Genomic DNA, 21210 nt, shown 5'->3' with positions numbered 1-21210 from the left:
TCAAGGATGGCCTCCTTAATAAACTTTTCTAAGATCTTCCCCAGGCTGGAAGTCAGGCTAATGGGCCTGTAGTTAGCCTGAATGTTTCCCCCTTAACTCCCCTGTAAGAGGTGACAGTACTACCTCATTTCAGAAACACAGGACAGATTAAATGGCATGCTGAAGGTCACATAGGAAACCTACGGCTGAACTATAATTGAACCCGGGTCTTTCTGATGCTCCAGTGCCGTTCCTCACCCTTTCCCCCTCTTCTCCTCCCAGAAGATTCCATTGCAGGTCAAAGGCCTGGACTTCTTGAGTTTGTGCGTATGTGAGAAGCAATGTAAAGATCATGTTGCCATTGTGATGCAGTACGTATGACTTCTCTGACTTAAAATCCTGGAATGATTATTAATTACACTCTTTCTTTGGTATAATTAATGTTCGTCTACACTGTGACAGATCACACCATGGAGACCCTAAAAAAAATTAATTTTTTCTTAACAATGGTCTTTAGTCATGGTTGTAATTTGGAGTCTATAATTGTATCAAGAAATACTTGACAATTAGGAAGGAGGATTGTACCACAACAGCTTTTTTACCACTCTACAATTCATGTATTTTACAACTGTACAATTCATATTTTATACTTCCTTCAGCTAAGATTGCATGATCTGTGCAAGGTTTTTTTAAGCTTTGAAATCAGAATGAGACCAGTAAAGGTTTTTTTTCTTAATCCAGCTGGACACTTTCCAAAAAGCTCCAGTTTTCCTTTAATTCTGGGCTGTTAGTTACTTCAGCCCTTCACTGTGGTTTTGTTGAGGACAGACCAATAAATGCTATCTTAAGAATCTTCAAATAAAAACATTGCCATTTATAGAGATAGACATTGCTAGAGAAAAACTATGTTTTCTGCAGAAAGATTAGTTGTGCAAAGTAAGTGCTTATTACCCGGATATACTTGTTAACATCCAGCAAGGAAGTATATTAAACCAACAGAAAATTGTAGGATTTGCACCATCTGTGAAAGAGACCGACATAGCTTCTAGTGACAGATTGATCCAACAGCAGTCCTTTATCATTTGAAAATAATGTGCATGTCTTCTGGGCTTTGTATTTGAGCAACTGGATAGTATATTCAAGGCTAAGTCTAAGAAAATTACAAAAGCTGATAGAGGATGTTAGAGTTTTTAAATTGATTACTTGTTTCTTGCAGGCAAAGGGAATAAATATATGATACCTTTGCCAGAGGTATCATACTTACTTGAGTAGCTGCTTCTTCAGCATTCTTGTCCAAGCAAGGTTTTTGCACTTACTTTGCTTCCACTATTGGTTTATATTTACCTGCTGTCTCTTGCCATATTGGTAGGCCATTGTTCTTCAGGTGGTTGCACAGGTGTTTAATTTTATGAATTATAATATCTCTTATTGGATCAACTATATAATTGTGGGAGTTGTTCCAGTAAAAGATATCACCAAAAAATCTTGCTTCTCATGTATTCCCCAGTTACAACAATACTCCTACTCCCCTGTAACTTTTTACATGCAGGTCAGTAGCATGGAGATCTTGGTTTTTGGTTGTGCCTGTGGACAATGCCTAACCTGTGGAGATCTTGCACCAGAAGGCCACAGACAGGAATTGAATGTGGTATTGAAGACGCTGACCTGACAAAAACAGCTGTAACTGAAATATGTTTTTAAGTGTATGGATGTAAACGATAGATCAGTCATAGCAGTGGCTAGAACGTGGTACCAGCTTCCTCATCCAGCTCCTCAAAAATGTTTACGAAACCTCAACTTCTAGAAAATACTGATTTTTTTTTTTTTTTTGCCTGGTTGTTTCCTAATGGAAACCAATCTAATTTCATTGTTTGGGTTCCAAATCACCATTGCAGGCATAAGTGCAGTAAGTCAGAAAGACCAGCTAACTGAATTAGTTACCTCCTTCCAAAGTTATAATTTTATGCCCTTGATCTACAGGATGCAGATAACCTGGAGAGGGTCCAAAGAAGAGCCACTCACCTGATTAGAGGCCTGCAGGGAAGGCCCTATGAGGAAAGGCTAAGGGACCTTAACGCCTTCAGCCTCTCCAAGAGAAGGTTGAGAGGGGACTTTGTGGCAGCGTACAAATTCATAAGGCGAGAGCAACATGATGAGGAGCAATGGCCATAAGCTACTAGAGACACAATTCAGGCTGGACATTAGGAAAAAGTTCTTCACGGTCAGGGTTGCCAGAATCTGGAATGGGCTCCCAAGGGAGGTGGTGCTCGCCCCATCCTTGGAGGTCTTCAAGAAGAGACTGGACAGGCATCTGGCTGAGATCACATGACCCCAGGTTGGTGTTTCTTTTCTTGCCTGCCAGGGGCAGGGGGTCAGACTAGATGACCCACTGAGGTCCCTTCCAACTGTGAATCTGCCAGTTGGATCCTTGTTGTCAGCACAGGTGTGAGAGTCTGTCAGCATGGATCCATTTGCACAGTTAGGATCTACATTTGGTATGCATGAAAATGCTGGATATTGTTTTGCAAAAAAGTATGAAGAAAAATTGCAGTGCATCTTTGGGAAAGCTTTCATTTTCCAGATGTTCCAGAAAACTACAGCTTTTTACCTTTTAGGGGTTCAAAAAAAAATAAATAAAAGCTATCATCAAACTTGGGCATCAACAAAATAGAATATTCCATGTTTAGCTGGAAATTTGACCTTATTTACACAGAAAGAAAGCCAAGCCCTTGAGTAAAGTAGCCTAACAACATTTCTATATAACTTTTTTTTCTTTATAGTAAGTCTGGCTTCCTAAAAATTTTATGGTTTTTCCAGCAGTCCTGAGACCCAGCACAGACCCCATGTTGCTGAGCAGCTGGAAAAATTCAGAGTAGTAGATAGCTCCTGCCCTGTGGGGCTTATTATCTAAATCAGCATTTCTCAACCCATGGATTGCAACCCAAAAGTAGGTTGCAAGAATATATGACAGGGTCATGAACAAACTATAAAAAATGGATCAACAAACTTTAAAAATGGATTCTTCTTTAAAGGACAAAAGTGTGAGAAACTGTGGGTTTACTCTTGCGGGCTGGCAGAGTTCCAGTCTGCTTGGGGCTGCAGGGATTGAGAGGCGGGCAGTCAGGGAGGGGGTGCCACGTGCATGTGCGTGCACACACACATGCACATGGCAACCAGGCAGTGTGGACAGTAGCTCCTGCAGCTCCCTGCAGGTAAGTCTATGGGGGGAGTGGGGGAGGGAGCAAGGGCATAAATGACGTGCTGGGGTGGGAGGCGCAGGTAACATTGCCCACCACCTCACTTCCTCTCTGGGGTAGAGCTATGGCCTGAGGGGAACAACGGCTGGGCCATGGCAGTGGGGTACACTCATGGCCCAGTGCGTGAGTGGCTGGTGGCAGGAGAAGGTGAGGACAGTACAGCCCCTCCATCCACCCTCCATCTTGTCTTGTACTCCACCCGATTTAAGCTGCCATAAGCACAAAGTCAGACATCTAGTCACTGCCATAAACTTAGAGGCAGTCATGAGGAGAAAGTGGCGGGAAAAACATCATACCAACTGATGTCATAGTAACAGGGGGAGGAGAAGGGCAAAGCCTTTAAAAGCCGCACCCAGTCCGCACCACAGCAGAAGCCATCTTTTATAGGGCCCACTCAATCAGTCCCATCTGCCGTGGTCCAGCCAACCACAACACCGCTTCTCCACCACCGACCGTCCTGGCGTACCCCTTCCCTGCGCATCGATCCGATTTATGATCCGCGAGTAAAGAGAGAAATTTTGTTTGATTTGTAGTTAAGCAGTTAGAACAGAAAGTGTTTATCAAGCTGTTATACCTACGAGTCTCGTTCATCAGCGTGTAAGTAAATAAAACTCATCTTTATTGCAACCCATAAAGTTTGTACCCTGGTCTGTGACTGGAAAATTCCGCGGTCCGCAGCTGGAGAAAATCCGACTCCCTCCCTTAAAGGTAGACGAACCTTCTTGTTGTGCCTCAGGTCCTGGCCCTACAGCGCACGACACGTCTGTTACTCCTCCTACTGCTTGCAGTATGGCTGGCATGGTGGTACTGGTCATGGCAGCAGCAATGAGCCTCACCACTCCAATCTGCCCTCCCACGCTGAGTCCTGTCCACTGGGCCACAGAGGTGGCTCCTGCCCATGTCAGTCCAGCCAGGCTGCAGCCCCATGCCCACCTTTGCTGCACAAATCTGGGAAAGCATGTGCCCCCCCCTCCCCCACCCCATGCATCCACCCGCTGACCCCAGACTGTGGGGGTGGAGTCTTGGGGCAAGGGACAATGTGTCAGGAGTGAGGGGTACCAACAAGGATGGGGAGCTGTAGGTTGGAAATGAGGGGCACTGGCAGGGCCAAAGGGCTGTTTTCTACTGAAACAATTTACTGAGTCAGGACTAGCCATCAATGTTTACAAATGGGCTGTGGTACAAAAAAGGTTGGCAACCACTGAGCTAAATAATAGGAATAAAACTTAGAGATCTATAATTAAGAGAAGTTTTAATTTGATTTCAAATGTTAAAAGCCTGTAATGCTAATTTTAACAAACCTTTTTGTTCTCTGTGTGTGGATATTGTCTGGAAATATCAGTCAGTCAGAAAGTGCTGCTTTGCACTGAATTTCTCTCTAGAGAAACAGTGTTTTCCTGTGTTTCCACAGATGCATTAGCCAGCAAATAAGAGGTTGCTGGAAACTAGAAAGGTAGAAAACATCATCTGTACTGCTCAGCTGTTTTGTCAGATACCTATTGACTGGTATTTCTAATCAGCTTTATTAGCAAAGTTACATTGTCTCATTTTACTATTACCCAGCCTTAAATTTTGACATGAAATGGTTATGGGGAGGCAGAAGCAAATGACTGTTTTCCCTCTGTCTTTTGTCATAAAACTACAACCTTTATTTGGCAGCCTAGTTCCTTTTTGGTTTTTTTGTAATTTACCTACAGATTCTTCAGTACAGAACTCTTAAGCAATTCTAGTGGGATGTTCTTAAAGGCAGAAGTGTACCTGTTAACGTGAAAAGTAATCTATGAGTGGCAGTGTGAACACTGAATGCATGCTGTTGGTAGCAACCGACCTAATAGTTGGCTATGTCTAAATTTCTCAAGTTCAGTTTTCATAGCTTTTAGGACAAGTCTATCCAAAGTGCATGACATGAATCTTTAAAATAAGTGTGCTCCAGGGGCCAAATGTGTGACAGCCTTTTACAGTCATGTTTACTAAATGCTTTCTTTTAAATTGCTGAGATAGCCTGGCTGTGCTGGATGTGCACTCAGGCTGTGTTGCCCATTAACATGACCTCTTCCTGAAGCTGACAGGCTGGTGATTTCTCCCCTTTTGCAGTGGTTGTTGGGCATTAGTGTGTCATGCACGTTTTTCTTAATAATTATATTTGGAGTTATAAGGTATTCGAAGGTAAAGTGTTAGAAATAATTGCAAAAATTCAAAAATCTGTAAAACGTGAACAAAAAAACATTTTCTGTTTGCTGTTAAATCAACACTTACAAGGACAAGGCCCTTCTGGGGTGGCTTATTTTATACACTGGTGATTCTTGACTATTATACTATATTTGTATACTATAGCATCCTGTAGTACCTCGGGGTGCTACGAGACCCTTTAAGGTTGGCATCTGATGAAGTAAGTCTTAGCCCACAAAAGCTTGTGTTTTATATAAAAATCACATTTAGTTAGCCGATAAAGGTACTCATCTTCCTTGCCTTTGACTTCAGACTGATATACCTGTCTCCCTTCTTTAAGGATGCCACACAGTATTAGCACTGTTAGATGCATAGATACCTATACATGATTCATTAAATAAACCCAGAGATTTCAAATAGGATTCCATAGTGTCAAAACTATTCTGGCCTGCTATAGTCTTCCTGAGTTTTTAGCCAAACCTAAGTGAAAATTAAGTGTTGGCATTTTCTAAGGGGTGCCTTGAGTCTAAAAAGGTTGAAAACATTACCACTGTAATGCATAGTCCTGTAGTAAGGAAACTCTTATTCAGGCCACAGGATAATCTCTGGAACAGAGAGAGAATACTTGATTTCAATCTAGGGAGTGCTTCAGAACAGTACACATAAAGGCTATCCATTTCGAGGTCTCTTTTGTGCTTATCTTTCTTGTTGATAAGGAGAACAGGATAGCAGAACGGTTCAAGGCTCCCTTTGTCTGGTTGCTGCCAGTAATATTCAAACCCACTGGGAAAAGACTGGAATCAAAAGCCTGATGTTTATTCACTTGTTCATTTGGATGAGACAGAAATTTGAAAGTGGGTTCTGCCATGCAAGTGTAGAATCACTGGTTAGAGAGACCTTTAGGATGTATGAGTTGTCTCTTTGGAGAAGATGGTTCTTTAGCCCTGCTGATGAAAATGAAGACCGCCCCCCTTTCCTATGCCATGCTTATGTCAGTTAGTTGGTTGGAAATGCTTAACAGACCTGAAACAAAATGCTGTGGCTTTGTTCATACCTTTTGAAGATGTCCTTCTGTTTCTTCCCAACCCCTACCCTGCATTAAAATGTGGTGGAAGTGAAGGCAATGCTAACTGCAGTTTTCAAATGCCACTTGCTCTGTGTGTGTGCACACTTGTTTACAGGGTTGCTATGCTTATTTTAATGCAGTGACTGTAATGTAGTGACTATAATGCCAATACAATTCTGGATCCAATGTGCTTCAAAAGGACCAGCCTGCCAGCTGTAAAGGAAAAAGGAGTTCCACTGGTGTCTCTTGCATGGGTATTGACTATTCCCTTTTGTAGCTTGCACCGTAATATTTTGCTGTCAGGGGGATGAGCCATTGTTGTGGACCGGACAGTTGTGAGCTACAGGTGTGTGAGATTTGGGCAGTTGACTTTGGGAGCAAGGGAAGAAGCAGCCACTTTTCATTTAATGTTCAGATATTGGGGAATGGGGGGGGGTGTCATATAGGAAAGCAAAGATATCAGTGTAGTGACAAATGAATATGGAGCAGGGCAGAAACCTGAAATGGGAAAAGTTGTAAAACAAAGGTGTCAAATCTATCAGCTCCACAGACTGGATGAGTGGTGTGTGGCTGGTCCACAAGCCAGAGCAGGCCTGCAGGCCCCACATACTGGATCCAGTTCATAGGACTGATCCAGTACAGACACTGCATGCCCCAGCCCTGGTCCCACATGTATCATGCACCAGACTGGCTCCACGCACCGTGTGCAGCATGTACCAAACTGGCCCCTTGTGCAGCATCTAAGGTCAGTCTGGCACACTCTGCATGCAATGTATTTATCCAGTCCAAGTCCCCTGGCAGCACCCTGGGCTGGAAGATAAGATAGGGCTCTTTGGGCCATGTGTTTGACACCCCTGGTATTGAATGAAAGGTTAAAAGATGAATTTTATAAATTGCAGGTAGCGCCTGTACTGTTGATCTGGGGGAGTTCTATGCTGCTTTTTTATGGTTAATATTATATTTCTTCTGGACACCAGGATGAGAGAGAGTGCATGTAAATGGTGATTTCTTGTATGAATTCAAGGGCCTTCTCTTTATATTGCTGATAGTTGCATACAGATGATGCATAAAGCGGTTCATTTCTCTGGAGGCCACAAAAATCACAGACACACACTCATTAGATGGCACAAAAGGTGTATTTGCAAATAGGGTCAGAGCAGAGTCAAGAACTCAGATTACTCCGAACCAACAAAGGAATTTTGCAGGCAGTATGTATCTTCTCCCTCCTGGGCACGTGTGCAGAAACAGGAACTCTTACAGCTCACTTCCGTTTCATACAAGCGTTTCTTTACAACATAAGAAAAGCTGTGGCAAGGCTGGGAAAGGAAAAAAAAGTCCTTGGCAGTGTTTCTTTCTTATCGGATGCAAGATGTGCATTTCTAACAATACTCCATTTCTAACAATATTCCATTTCTAACACAGATGTTGTCACTGAAAAAAAAAACTAGTGTTTGCCTGACGTTACTGCCTGGCACCATAGGTGACAGTAGCGTTAATCTGTGAATATAGTGGGAAATAATGATGGTACCAATGAGAGTGTAGCTTCCATTAATTAAAAATGGCAACCACTGTAGCTTGTCAAGCCTGGTAAAAGGTGTGCGTGTGTGAGGGGGGGCAGGGTTTCACATGTGTGTGCATTTGTGTTATGACAGGATAGAAGAACTCATGTAACATTGACACTGCTTAAATATTGCACATTGGAAGTTTGATCCACATGGTGGTGTTTTCAAGTCTTGTTTATGAGGTGATGGAATAAATGGAAGAAAGAAGCTCTAAGGAAAGATATATTCGTACTGACCAAGTTTGGGGTGTAGATGGAAGAAGAATGGCAGGAGAATGAAGCACAATCTTCATTTTTCAAATTGTTTCAGAGTTTAGCCCTGTTTAGAGCATGCTACAATTTTCTAGGTCAGAGCTTCCCAAATGCTGGCCTATGGGCTGTATGCAGCCTGCAAGGAATTAATTTGCAGCCCCTGGGCTTTCATCCAGTTGCCACTCCCCCACAATTAATCCAGCTGTAGCAGCAGCCAGGTTCCTGGGCTCCTTCTCTGGCTTCCACTTCCTGCCCTTGTCCCAAGGGGTAGGATGCAGAAGCACTGAGCACCTGTGGTGCAAGGGAAGCCTGTGGACTGCAGTACAGTAGCAGAACTTACACAAAGCCACCTTCCCCTCCCCCACCCCGAACACATAGTACAGGTGAGATGGGTGCCTGCATAGCAAGCAGCCTGGGGGTCCTGTGATTTGTAATGTTGTGGCCTGTTTAGCATGCAGTCCCCACTGGTACAACCCACTGGGTGTGCTGCCCCTGACTTGAGAAGTTGGACAACCCTGTTTTATGTGACAAAGGCCTCTCTGGGAAACTTCAACAGAGGGGCTTAGGAAGGGAATAGGCTGGGATGTACTCTAGCATCCATTTTAGTATCATCCTGTGACTTGCATACAAAATGGCTATACTGAATTGGATCCAGTTTTGGGTGTGAGATACCTTCTGACTAGGTAGAAACAGCTGGGATAGTTATCTGCAACCCTCCTGTCATCCACCAATAAAGGGACCTGTCTGGAGCCAACTAGACTAGAACCACTATTGACCCAGACTTCAAAAATGCCTTAAGAAATTATTTAACCTGCATCAGAACCATTAATTATATACAAGTTATTGGCAGATAGATGCATAAGAGAGCATAAGAAGCTGTGCTGCATAGGGAACAACTTTGGAAGATACCTTCATCATATGTGGAGGTTTTCAGAATAACTTCTGTTCCTTTGTGCTGTTTAGAGACCTTTGAAAAGTAAACCTATGTCTATTATTCAGTCACTGAGAGTTTAGTCTATTACTGCTTCCTCTATTTGACAAAGAATTGGATTTCTCTTTTCTTTCATTCTGTCTCTGTCTCTCTTGTTTACATGGCTTGGCTGACTGTGCATTGTAGTGTGTGTGATAACCTTTTCTTTCTGCAGACTGCATTTATCATTAATAAACAGAAATTGCACCTGGTTCTTCCTTACTTGTTTTGGTGACAGCAGAGATGATCGAGAGAGAATGCTCTTTGTCTTAACTCATCCAAGAGTGAATACAGACTCAGCCTGTCATTGTAACCAAGCTGAATCAGCTGTGCAGACAGAGAGAAGAGGTAAATTTAGCACACAAGTGAGACTTGCAGCACTTAGAAATTTGGGTCTAATAACCATCTGGAAATTTGGGTATTTATCCAGAAACCTTGAGTCTGCAGAAGTGATGTGGAAATCAATTTATTTTTAGTCTTTTTTGTGAGCTCTTAAATGTATTAATTATTATTTCTATTACAGTAGTGTCAAGAGAAACCCATCCAACATGTAGCCCCTTTACAACCCGTCCAACATGTAGCCCTGTATCATCATCACACTGTTGGGTGTGACGTGCTTTCACCAATATGCATACAATTTAAATGGGCTAAACAGACAGAAGGTGGAGGGAGGCATAGAGCCCTAATCCTGCTTGAACTACCTCCTCCAAACCCACCAACTGATTCCTTCTCTTCTTGCTCCAGTGTATAAAATAATCCAATGACAAAACTAGGATTAGATGCTAGGTGATCTGACTTCCAGTCCCCTAGCCTAATCAGAAAAGAAGCAAAGCAAGGCATTTGTAGCACAATTCAGATTCTGATCCTACAGTCCTAAATTTAGAAAGGACCTCAAGGGTCATCTAGTCCAAATGTCTGCATAGATGCAGAATTTCCTGTTCCTAAACCATTCCAGATGGACGTTTCTCTGGTGGTTCTCTTCCTCCATAGACAAATTCAAATGCACCAAAAGAGGAGGAAAGATATGATTTAGTCATTAGTAGGGAATCTTTCATTCTCGCAAGGTGATAAGGGATCATTTTGTATGTTTAACTTGGCATCTGACTGTCTGGGCATTGTTTAGAAACATGGGAGGCAGAAGAGGTACGCAAGAAACAGCAAGCACCATAAATGTTTTTAAAAAGGTATGGAAGTTGGTTTTGAACAACAGAAATTTAGCTTCGTCTATCAGTGTAATATCTGAGCTGCTTCCCTATCAACTTGATAGTAAGTTATGTCTAGTACAGGGGTGTCAAAGACAGCCTGTAGGCTGGATCTGGCCTACAGAGCCCCCTTATCTGGCCCCTAGGGCTGCCCCTCAGTGTCATAGTTGACCCACATAGCACACACAGGACCCAGGATGCATTCTGCATTGGCACCTACTCAGACTGGTCCAGGATGTGAGCTGTGCGGCGTGCCTACTCCAAGATTTGGGCTGCATGTGGTGCCCACTTCAGCTGGTCTGGGACACAAACTAAACATGGCACCCACTCTAGCTGGTCCTAGACTTGAACCATATGCAATGTAGGTTTCAGACTGGCTGGAGTAGGCACTGGATTCAGAATGGGGGGGATGGTGATGAGGGGATGGTCCATGGGCCCAATAGACCAGCCCCAGACTATTTATCTGGCTTATGGACCAGTCCCATCCCAGAGTTCGACATCTTCATCCAGCTTCTCTCCCTTCAGGAGTATAAACTGAGCCTTGATTTTGAGTTTCTTTGTTTGCTTAACTGGGCTGATATGTTTTTGAATTTCTTTAATTGAAGAGGTGGTTAGAAGGGAGTGGCAGACACCTGGATGACATGGTAGAAAAACCAAAAATAAATTTAGCCGTGTTTCTTAAAGATCAGACCAGATTAATGGCTTCCTGGCTTGGGGTGAAAAGTAGGGACGTTGATCCTAAAAAGAAACTTGTTCAACCTGCCTACCGTTTTCTGCTCTTTGTGCAGCACTTAATAAGCGAGTTGCAACGTTAGTCAGTACATTCACTATCCAGACCTTGTGATAACAAATGTCAGCCTTTGGGTTGTTAGCAAATACGCAAAAGCAAACACCTTGGTATTGGTGGTTACTGTTCTATACGTAACTAGTGTGTAAATGTACTGAGAAGGGGGGAGATGTGATTGGGCTCCCAGGCTTCTAATTTATCCGAAGAGAGGAGGAATCTGGAGGAGATGACCTAGCTGGGTTAGAGAGTTTGTAGGGCATTTGAAACCTACAAACCCTGAAGATGTGTTGGAAGAAAACAGTTGTTTTTGCTATCCCTGATTATCTCAAATAAATTTCCCTCTTGTAATCTGTGTGATATTTCCCTTGCTGCAGGTAGTCTGTCATTACCATCTCTTCTCTATTTGTAGACGTTTTTTGACAACTTCCAGTGCCTACGTACGTCTTATAAGAGAAGACAGTTTTGATTTGCACTGAGGCTGAATTACTGTGAATATTACCTTGGATAGGTTCCTCTCTTTCTACTGTAGCCTATGGAGCCCATAATTTTACAGTTTTCTGTGTCTGAAAGTACTGCCAGCAAGCACCAGTCCCAAGCCCCAGTGACTCACTTTTGTGCTATATTTAGCACAAATGATGCATCAGCTTGAATAGTACCAGTGGTCACTTGACATCCTTCTTGTGCAGGGGCGGGCAAATATTTTGGTCAGAGGGCCGCTTACTGAGTTTTGGCAAGCCATCGAGGGCCACATGACAGGCAGCAAGGGGCAGCTAAATATTAATTTTCTACATTTTTAGGGGCCCCGTGAGCTGGATAAAATGGCTTGGCAGGCTGCACCTGGCCTGCGGGCCGCATTTTGCCCACCCCTGTTCTTGAGGCACCAGTCCGGAGGCATGTCCCATCCTGTTCAGAATACTGCACAACGTTCTCTCTCTCACATTGTAATAGTATACATTTTGTCAATCATTTGGCAATATTTCTTTGGGTTTGCACTTTCATAAATTTTATCCTTGTTAGCAGGTTAGCTAAGGATGATGGATGATTTATGTGTACAGGACAATGCAGAGCCCCAGTGTCTCTTTAGCAAATAGCTTGCAAAAAACCCTATAAAAATGGAACCTTTCAAGGCTAATGGCTCACTACAGATCCTTGAAACATATGCAAAAATTCACAAGCTCCTGATTACCTATTGATATACTCCAAATGCTCATCTTGCTTTACTTTTCAAGCAGCAGCCAGCTTTGGGCTTCCCCTCCCTCTTCCAGCTTCCACTTCCTGGTCCCACCCCAAGAGTGGGATGCAGCACAGCTGGCAGAGCCAGGGAACCTGCAGTTCAGGATGTCCACATGTTGTGGTAGAGCAGGGAAACCTGCAACTGGGGAGCTGAGGGGGAAGGGTGGGTACCCACGCATGTGGTGCAGCAAAAGCGGGGTGCCCATGTGGTTTATGGCCCAGGATCTCCTTGGCTCACACTGTAGTACAGCCCACAGTTCCCACTGGTGCAGCCAATGGAGCACATGGTCCCTCCCCACTTAGAAGCTGGACAGCTTTGCACTATATAATCATTATACAATGACTTAACTAATGGTTTTTAGGTATTACTTTTTGTAGTCCAGTGGATAGTGTGTAAAACCACCCAACAATTGTGATTCCTTCTCTTTAGACTGTGGTAGTAGCAATGCACTTGCCTTTTTTTTGTAGTTTTTAAGATGGCCTCCATAACTGTATAATGTGGATCTTGTTCATTCATCCTGGCTGAACTTCTGTGACCTTTTTTTTTTTAAATGGAATGTTTTATTTTAAATAAGATTTGACTTTAAAATTTATTTCATTTAAAACTTTAAAATGTAAATTTAAGGTGATGACCGGTCCTATGCTAAGACCTAAACCGATTAAAATCTATTCTCAGGACTTAAATAAGAAAAGGCAGTACATGTTTATTGAAGTTTTAGCGTCAAATTATGAAACTAATCACTAGCTAAATGTCTGGGATCAGTATGTTGAAATGTTGAAAGCCAGTAGTGTAATTACAGTGGAGCGATTGGGGCAGCTCTCCTCAAAGCCTACTTGGGGGTGGGAGGGAGGAATGCAGAAGAATATCAGCTGCCACTGCAGCCACACAGTGGTAGCCAGGAGTGGCTGCTGCCCCCATGCGTCCTGCTGCCCCAGGAACCCAATTTCTTTGTTATGCCTTTAGTTAAAGCAGCTTCTGACAGCTGGAGCTTCTTCTGCAGGTGGAGGGAGAATATTTTCTTTATTTCATTTTAATCAACTAGGTCAGTTCACAAACTGCTTCCCTACTAGTTTCTCAACTATGAATGAAGCGTTTCTTTTCTTCCAATTTATGAATAAATAATATTCAATGATGAGAGCTGCTAGTTCTGAAATCTTGATGGACAGAGCCACTAGGAACAATCAGTTTGCTCATTAGAGAGATTACTACTTTCTTCTTGTATATCCTGCACTTTTAAGGTAGATTTATTTAACCTAGTGAGTTATTTTAAAATGTCATGTTTAGGCATTTATAATCTAGTTCTAAATTCTGTTCATTAGAACTTGACACACAACCTACCTAGTTTCAAAAAAACCCTAAACATTAAAATTCTTTTTACTGATACTAAATTGTGATTTAAAACTGAATCTCAATTTAAAATCAGTGATTCAGTTTTCTTGAGCCTGTAATTTTAAATTGCTCTGACTTAATCTAGCTTGCTTTCCATTTCCTAAAGGCTGTTTGCTTGACACATAGAGTGCTGTGAGATTAAGTGAAACCATGGCAAGAAAAGCGCACAGGAAATATAAAGGACTGTGAGTTTCACTGTCCTGAATAAGAGAAGTAATTCCAACCTTCCAAAATCCTGCTCAGTAATTCAGAGTCTGAATATGACTTGCAAGGACTAACAAAACACATCACTGACTTCTTCATACGAAAGTATGCTTTGGTTGGAACTCAAATATTTAGTTTTCTCTCATGCAGTTTTGTTAACACAACTTTTGTCTTATCACAGACCATGTTGTAATATGCAACAAGGACCAAATCATTAACAGCGTTTTAGAACATTCAGAATTACTTACAGGACGATAAAGCCACCTACAACAATAACCTTCAGATATTTTATTCATAAAGGCAGAACTAATGTGACTCCTAGTTCCAGGAATCCAAAATGCACATATAATTGAACCTTTATCTGTTTAATAATGAAGAATTCCTGATCCACCTCAGGGGAGAAAGTATTGTCTTACTTCTCTCGTCTAAGCTGCACCTTTGGAAGAGTTTGAGGAAAACCTGTAAAACCTACTAGTTCCTTAAGGGCCTGGTCCAAGGTTTGTGTGTGACTTCACTGAAATTTAGGGACTTACAAAATTAGCATTTTGGATTAAAAAAAAATACAGCCCTGAAATGTCCAAGCTTTGGCTCTGTCAAAGCAAGATGACAATGATGTCAGAGGGAAGAAGGCTCTGTTCTCAAACTTACTTACAAACTTCAGTTGTTTCAACTGATCTACTTGACTCTGGTAAAGAGTAAGAGGAGAAAGGTCAAACTAAAAAATGCTACAACTGTACTGAGTATAACAAGGAGACTGATGTATGAAATGTACTTGGAGAAGTGGTTTGAGGAGACTTAAATAAATGAAAGCAAGGGAAAGATATTGAAATGCCATACCTGAAATCCATAAATTAGTATGTTGGAAGCTATTAATTTGAAAGACTTGAGTTTCAGCTCTTTATCATTTGAAACAGCTCTTAATGCAGTTGTAATCCTTTCTTGGCTTTATTTTTTTAACAGAATTTCCGACATGGTTTCTCAGTGTGTTCTGCAACTCCCTATTCATTGTTTTTAATTGTCACTTGCAGTTCAAAAGCATGCAGCAGATATAAAAGCGAAATATTTCTTGTGAAATTATGCTGCAATGTGTATGTGCTTACTTTAAAAATCAGTTCCACTCAGTGATATACATACTGATTTTTGGATACAGTGTAGCGAAATTGCTGATCCCAGAGCTGTTTAAGGACCTGCAGCATTCATGTATGGACCCTGCACCTTACCATGGGGAATACTTTGGTATTCAGCAGATATTGAGGTTAATAATCTGCAGCAATTGAAACATCTTCAAGGGCTGTCACTCAGTCCAGCTGATAAAATCTAATTAACCGGCTTTTTGGGATCATTTAGTATATATGGAACAGAAAAAAATGTTTTTTATTTTTGTTTTTTAATAATTAGTCATCTTGACATATATGCAAATTAAACAAGAGACTCTACAGTGCTACTTAGTCAAAAGAATTGGTTTGGGCAACTCTCAGCTGTCTGGGAAAATGACTGGTTCCAGGATAAATTTACTGAGCATGGGATGAATCTGCTCTTGATCCTGCATTAGGTATACCTGAGCCCACTTTGAGCCTGTGAAGGCATGGAGCTTTATTTTGGTTGGAAGGGCTGCCTGTATGTATCGCAACATAGGATGAGATATGGGGATGCTCACTATTAGCACAGCAAAGTTGGAGTTGCTTTGTTGATAAGGTCAATAATGGCAGCCAGCCATGGGTCTGCTGAAAACTTCTGTGCAGCTCTTTGAGTCTTTTAAGATTTATTTCAGAGATATTCGGCAAGTCAGAGATTGATCTAGTGGTCTAGTTTATGTGCATCAGTAATGTCATATTTAATTGTTATTGAATTGCTGGTAATGTTACAAGACTCAAGCTCATCCAGTAACCACAGAGATTTTTCATCTTCTCTTAAGAAATGGGCATAACTTGATTATACATATCATGTTCCAGCATTTGTTTTGCATCTGCTTGCTTCTCCTGAGTTCTTTGGGTTTTTTTGAGAGATTAATAACTGCTACAGATACTATATCTATTATGCATCTGTGACTCAATTTTACTATTTGTTGCATCTTTCTGACTTCATATAAAAGCTGTTCTTGTTTCAGTGCATTTTTGTACCTGAGATTAATCCAAGATAAGGAACTAAAATACTGAATTTGGATGTCTAGTGCACACTTTGTGTTTACAGTAATAAAATTACTCCTTGTTTTTAAGAATGGAGTACTGAAGTGCAAATGATTATGATTTTAAGTTTAAGGGAACAAAACAAAACTTTCTCCTTGTTGAGTATAGAAACAAACTACACCTGACATCTTCACACCAAAAAAATGGAATCTGTTAAATTCTGCATGTTTTATTATTAGGAATAATGCCATATGAATGGAATGGGAACTTTGTTTATTTTATTTTTCTAATTAAAGTGTAAAAGTATTTTTGTTGCCACAGCAAGTAAGTATGTTTTAGTATTTTTCCCTTTTTGAAGCTGAACTGTGGTGTTTGTGGTGGAAAATGTTGACTATAGATGCACTATAGATACATTTTGTCCCTGATATTGACTGGTGAGGTTCCAGTAATACTGTGCTAGCTGTCAAAATATCTAATATTACACTGTATTTAATCCCCATCCCACCTAGAAGCTAGTCTCTGGTTAACCATTTAAAATCATATTGCATTAGTAAACAGTCAGCAAAGCAAAACTGTGTAGTGAAGCAGTTGATCGCTTCCCCTTCCATTATATGGCATCTTAATTATTTAATAATAATTTAAGCAGTAAGACTGTGAGAGAGGAGTTCCAGCAGTCACAAAGACCAGTGTATCATGCTGATACGCATGCTTACTAGTCTAGACCTCTCTTCCCACTTGCAGATAAATTCTGTACAATTAGTATATTTGGCAGGATTATTATATGAAAGATTAATCCATGGGAGTAAGTATATGGAAATGGGAAATATGGCATATAGCACTACTAGATTTTGTTGGGGTGGCGAATCATCAACGTCAAGTACAATTTTATGGTATATTCCAGTTTTCCTGCCAAAATAATTCCTTAGGATTATTTTAAAAATTGGGTTTTGGGAGATGCATCTTCACTTCTGAGACTAAGTACGTAGCTCAAATCCAGAATTTTAAGAAGTTTAATTCACTCCATATAAGGTGGCTAAGGTGTCTGGTGGTGGGGATGACTGAGATGAGAGCAGACTTCAGTGAAGAGGAAAGGGAAGAGTCAAGGACAGGATAAGACAGTTGGGAAGCTGCCTGAAAGTTGAGCAAGATTAGCTATCAGAAGCAGTTCAGAAACATTCAGTGTGAAACGAGATTTGAACAGCAGCGTGGTGAATTTGTGGGCAAGCAGCTTTTCAGTTTGTTCAGTGAGTTAGTTCCTGTGACATGCCGAGCATTCTCAATTCCTGTGGGAGTCCTGAACATTGAAGGTATTCAGTATCTCTGCATGGTGTTCTTGCAGGCCTGGATCCTAAGTCTTTGGGCCCCATGCAATCTTGTACTTGCCAAAAATAATTCTCCAATACAATACTTGCTTTTGGCGCAGGACTGAGCGAAATAATTTATAAAAGGAATATTATATTCTCTTTTTAAATAAAATGGAATAAATTGTGATTTATGGGAGTGCATTAATGCTAGGCCCACAGTGAACTATTAATGAGCACTTCTGTTACTATTGATTTCTTTTCTCCCCTTGTATTGACCTTTTTAAAATTTGCCTCTGTTGTTGTTGTTCTAGGGATAGAGCTCTGTCCTCCTGGGCACCGGTTCATGATCACCATGGTGGCAAGCTTCATTGCAATGGCTGGACAGTTCCTCATGCCAGGTCTGGCTGCCCTCTGCAGGGATTGGCAGGTTCTCCAAGCTGTCATCATCTGCCCTTTCTTGCTGATGCTGCTTTACTGGTAGTAAGTATCTCTGTACTGTTACTTGGGGATAAATATGCATGCACCCTAAGGAGGAGGTGTATGGGATAGTCATGTTACAGACCTGCTGGTCATCTACAGTAGCCAGAAGAAATGTGGTGCTTGGCCTCTGAGTTTTTTGGGTGCTTGTTTTTTACCTTCCTCTGAAGCACTGAATGTCAACCTTGGCTAGAGGCAAGAGTTTGACTGGAATATGCTTGTGTTGCTATCAGTACTTAAAAACTTCTCATGCACCTGGTAAGAGAGGCTCAACATCCAACTAATCATTAGATTTAGGTTCAGAAAGATTCTTTCCCCGTGGTTAGATTGGCAAGGACTATGAGTTTTTAGCAATTCCATGATCAATGGCTCACAATCTTCATAGGATCATCTGAACATAACTTAACCTAACAGATATCCTTCCACTGCAGTAACCAAGGCAGTGACCTTGTCTATCCTGATCTTTACCTGTTGCTCATTATAGGGATTTTTACTTCTTTTCTAAATGAGCTGTTATGTGGTTGTGATGTGCAAATGGGTTTGGAGTGGATAATGTTACGAATCCTTTGGTCAAATTGTCACCTGTGAACTCAAGGACTTAAAGTCTGATCCCAGTGGCCTCTTTTGGTCCTGTGTTCCTGGGCTTCAGAGGAGTGGGATATCTGGAAGGCCCACTTACTTGTTTTTTTAGTCACTGTAGAACTCTTTATTTTTCTTTTGAAGTTATAAAAGCCTCAACCTTACCCCTATCCCTAGTGCATATACAAATCTGAAACAGAGCTTTAAAAAAAAATAAGATTCCTCCTTGCCTTCCAAATAGTAGAGCAGGGTTTGGTGGAAGAAGAAGAGTTCTGCTTTGCATTGAAACTTATGCTACCTATTCTTCTCACCAGGCTAAAAAAAATGAGAAAAAAGGTAAGTTTTCACTAGAACAGGGGTTTTCAACCTTTTTTAATAAGTGTACCCCCAGCGGCCCCCTTTTTAGTAAGTGTACCGCAGTGGGGGGAAGGGAGGTGGCAAGCAGTCAGATATGGAGCAGGAGCATGGTGAGCAGTGGAGTGGCAGCAGTGCAGCATTTGTGCAACCCTGCTTTTGCCCCACCCCGGCCCTGCACCTGTGAGGCAGCAGCACCGGGTGGTGGCACTTCATTCCCACTTTCTCCCACGTACCTCCGGGACCCATGTGTACCCCCAGTTGACAACCCCTGCACTAGAAGGATGGTTGCCACTGTGTCTCAGCTTTGGCCATTGAAGAGCGGAGTTCTTAAAATAGATTTTTCCCTCACACTTGTACTGGGCTTCGTCTGTCCCCATCATTCTTTCTCTGGCCTTCTCTGAGAATATGGCCCCTGGCAGATGTCAATATAATGGTACAGTTGGGATCTGAGGAAATTGTCCCATCCCAGAAATCAGGCATCTAGCCTTGTCAGATGTGTATAGCCAAATGCCTGACTTTCTGGGATGGCGCATAACAATCCTCGGATTCCAGTTATAATACTTCTAGATCCTCACTGGGTCACAGGGCTGCCCTGGTGGTTATTGACAGCTGATTGTTGGCATCAGACTCGGGACAGCGGCAAGTCTAGAATTGGGACTGCACTGGCCAGGGCTGACACCCACCTGATTGTCCAGACCCAATGCTGTCCCAGGGTTGATGCTGACAGCCCTAGAGCTGGAGATGCACGCCACATGTTTCATTTAAGGTGCCATATAAATGAAACACAAAGAGCTCCACATTATATGTGGCACATGGAACCATGCCATTTTATGACACTAAGTTTGAGTATGTGGCGTGTTGCAATTCATGGCGCAACTGACACAGGATTTAAAGTTATGTCAGCATATGTTGATTAATGTGTGTATGTGGTAGGCCATTTACACAATTCTCAATGAGTGGTACTCCTTGCTAGTTTTTAATCCAACCAGCTTAGTCTGTATTGAAATCACCGTTGCCTGGTCCCATCAGAACATACTTATGTACAAATAGTACATTTTTCTTTTTGTAAATACTTACATGTCAGGATCTGATCCAAACCCTAAGGAAAGCTCATTTGGTAGTAAGATCCTTTGCTGACATTAACAGGAGTTGAAAAATCTAACCTTTTTTCCTAAACCAGAAAAAATCTTCATGGACTTGCTGCTGCCCAAATTCTTCTCTAGGGTATGGTAACTTGCACTGAAAATGAGAGGGATACCATGGAAGGAAGCCAGGGTTAGGAACTATGAAACTAAACTATGAAACTACTATACCGTAAGTGATGTCACAGGACAGTGGTGGTAGATATGTACATACCCCTCATTCGATTAGGTGGAATTCCTCTTCTGAAAGGCATGTACATGTTGCCAGTCTATGCCCTCTTCCTCCTTCCCCCCAATTTAAGAGTAATTAATAATTAAGTATAGTGTAGCTGAAGTACCCACACTGGACCCAAAGCAATCTGTTAAACAGTGAAAAGTTGTGTGGCCCTTCATGTCAGCTCCCCCATATTTCTCCCTGCTCTGTTCATGTCCCTCCTTTGTTACAAGAGTGCTGGTTACTCCTCTATATCTGGGTCAGAACTGCTTCTATCTCTGTTCCTTATTCTCCCTACATTATGCATGTGGGCATTATAGTGTTAAGTCCTAAACAACTGGAGCCTTAGAGTAGGGACTGTTTGGAAGGGAGCAAAACAGAGCAGCTTTATCCAAGAGTGCAGGTCTGAGAGGCCTGTGATCAGTGGCAAAACTGTGGCATCAGGACAGCTAGGAATCTGGGATATGTGCCTGATACAAGCATGCGTGTGTGCCTCATTTGAGCAACACATACCTGAAAGCAGTTAGGGCCCTATCAAGTGCAGACTTTTGGTACCCACTACAAAAAAGGCCCGTGTTTCAGGCCTCAAGGATACAGGAGATATTGTGTTTGTTTTCATTCTCTTTAGTATCAGATGCTTCCTGCATATGGCTCTAATGAGGCTTTAAATGTACCAGTAATGAAAACAAACCAACCCCCTTCAACCTTGGTTAAAAGTGAAGGACTAGCTGGGTTAGTTTGAAATCTATGTGTTGTTGTTGTTGGGGTGGATGTGGGGAAAGGATTTATTTTCATAGTTTCATAGTTAGTAGGGTCGGAAGGGACCTGAGCCGATCTTGAAGTCTGACCTCCTGCCATGGCAGGGAAGAGTACTGGGGTCAAATGACCCCAGCAAGGTGTTCATCTAGCCTCCTTTTAAAGACCCCCAGGGTAGGAGCCAG

General features: G+C 42.0%; 1 protein-coding gene across 2 annotated transcripts in view; it reads left to right on the top strand.

Annotated features, from left to right (window-relative positions):
• SLC22A23 (solute carrier family 22 member 23) overlaps positions 1 to 21210 on the top strand; it is a 183735-nt gene that overhangs the window by 108527 nt on the left and 53998 nt on the right. For both annotated transcript variants that reach the window (XM_019542696.1, XM_019542691.1), the window contains exon 4: positions 17812 to 17980. In XM_019542696.1, the coding sequence (XP_019398241.1) occupies positions 17812 to 17980 (169 nt within the window). The remainder of the gene's footprint in view (positions 1 to 17811; positions 17981 to 21210) is intronic.

Source organism: Crocodylus porosus, unplaced genomic scaffold, assembly GCF_001723895.1.
Source record: "Crocodylus porosus isolate Cpor-Errol unplaced genomic scaffold, CroPor_comp1, whole genome shotgun sequence".
In the NCBI taxonomy this organism is placed as follows: domain Eukaryota; kingdom Metazoa; phylum Chordata; order Crocodylia; family Crocodylidae; genus Crocodylus; species Crocodylus porosus.
Note: the sequence above shows the minus strand (reverse complement) of the source record. Positions and strands in the feature narration are given on the sequence as shown.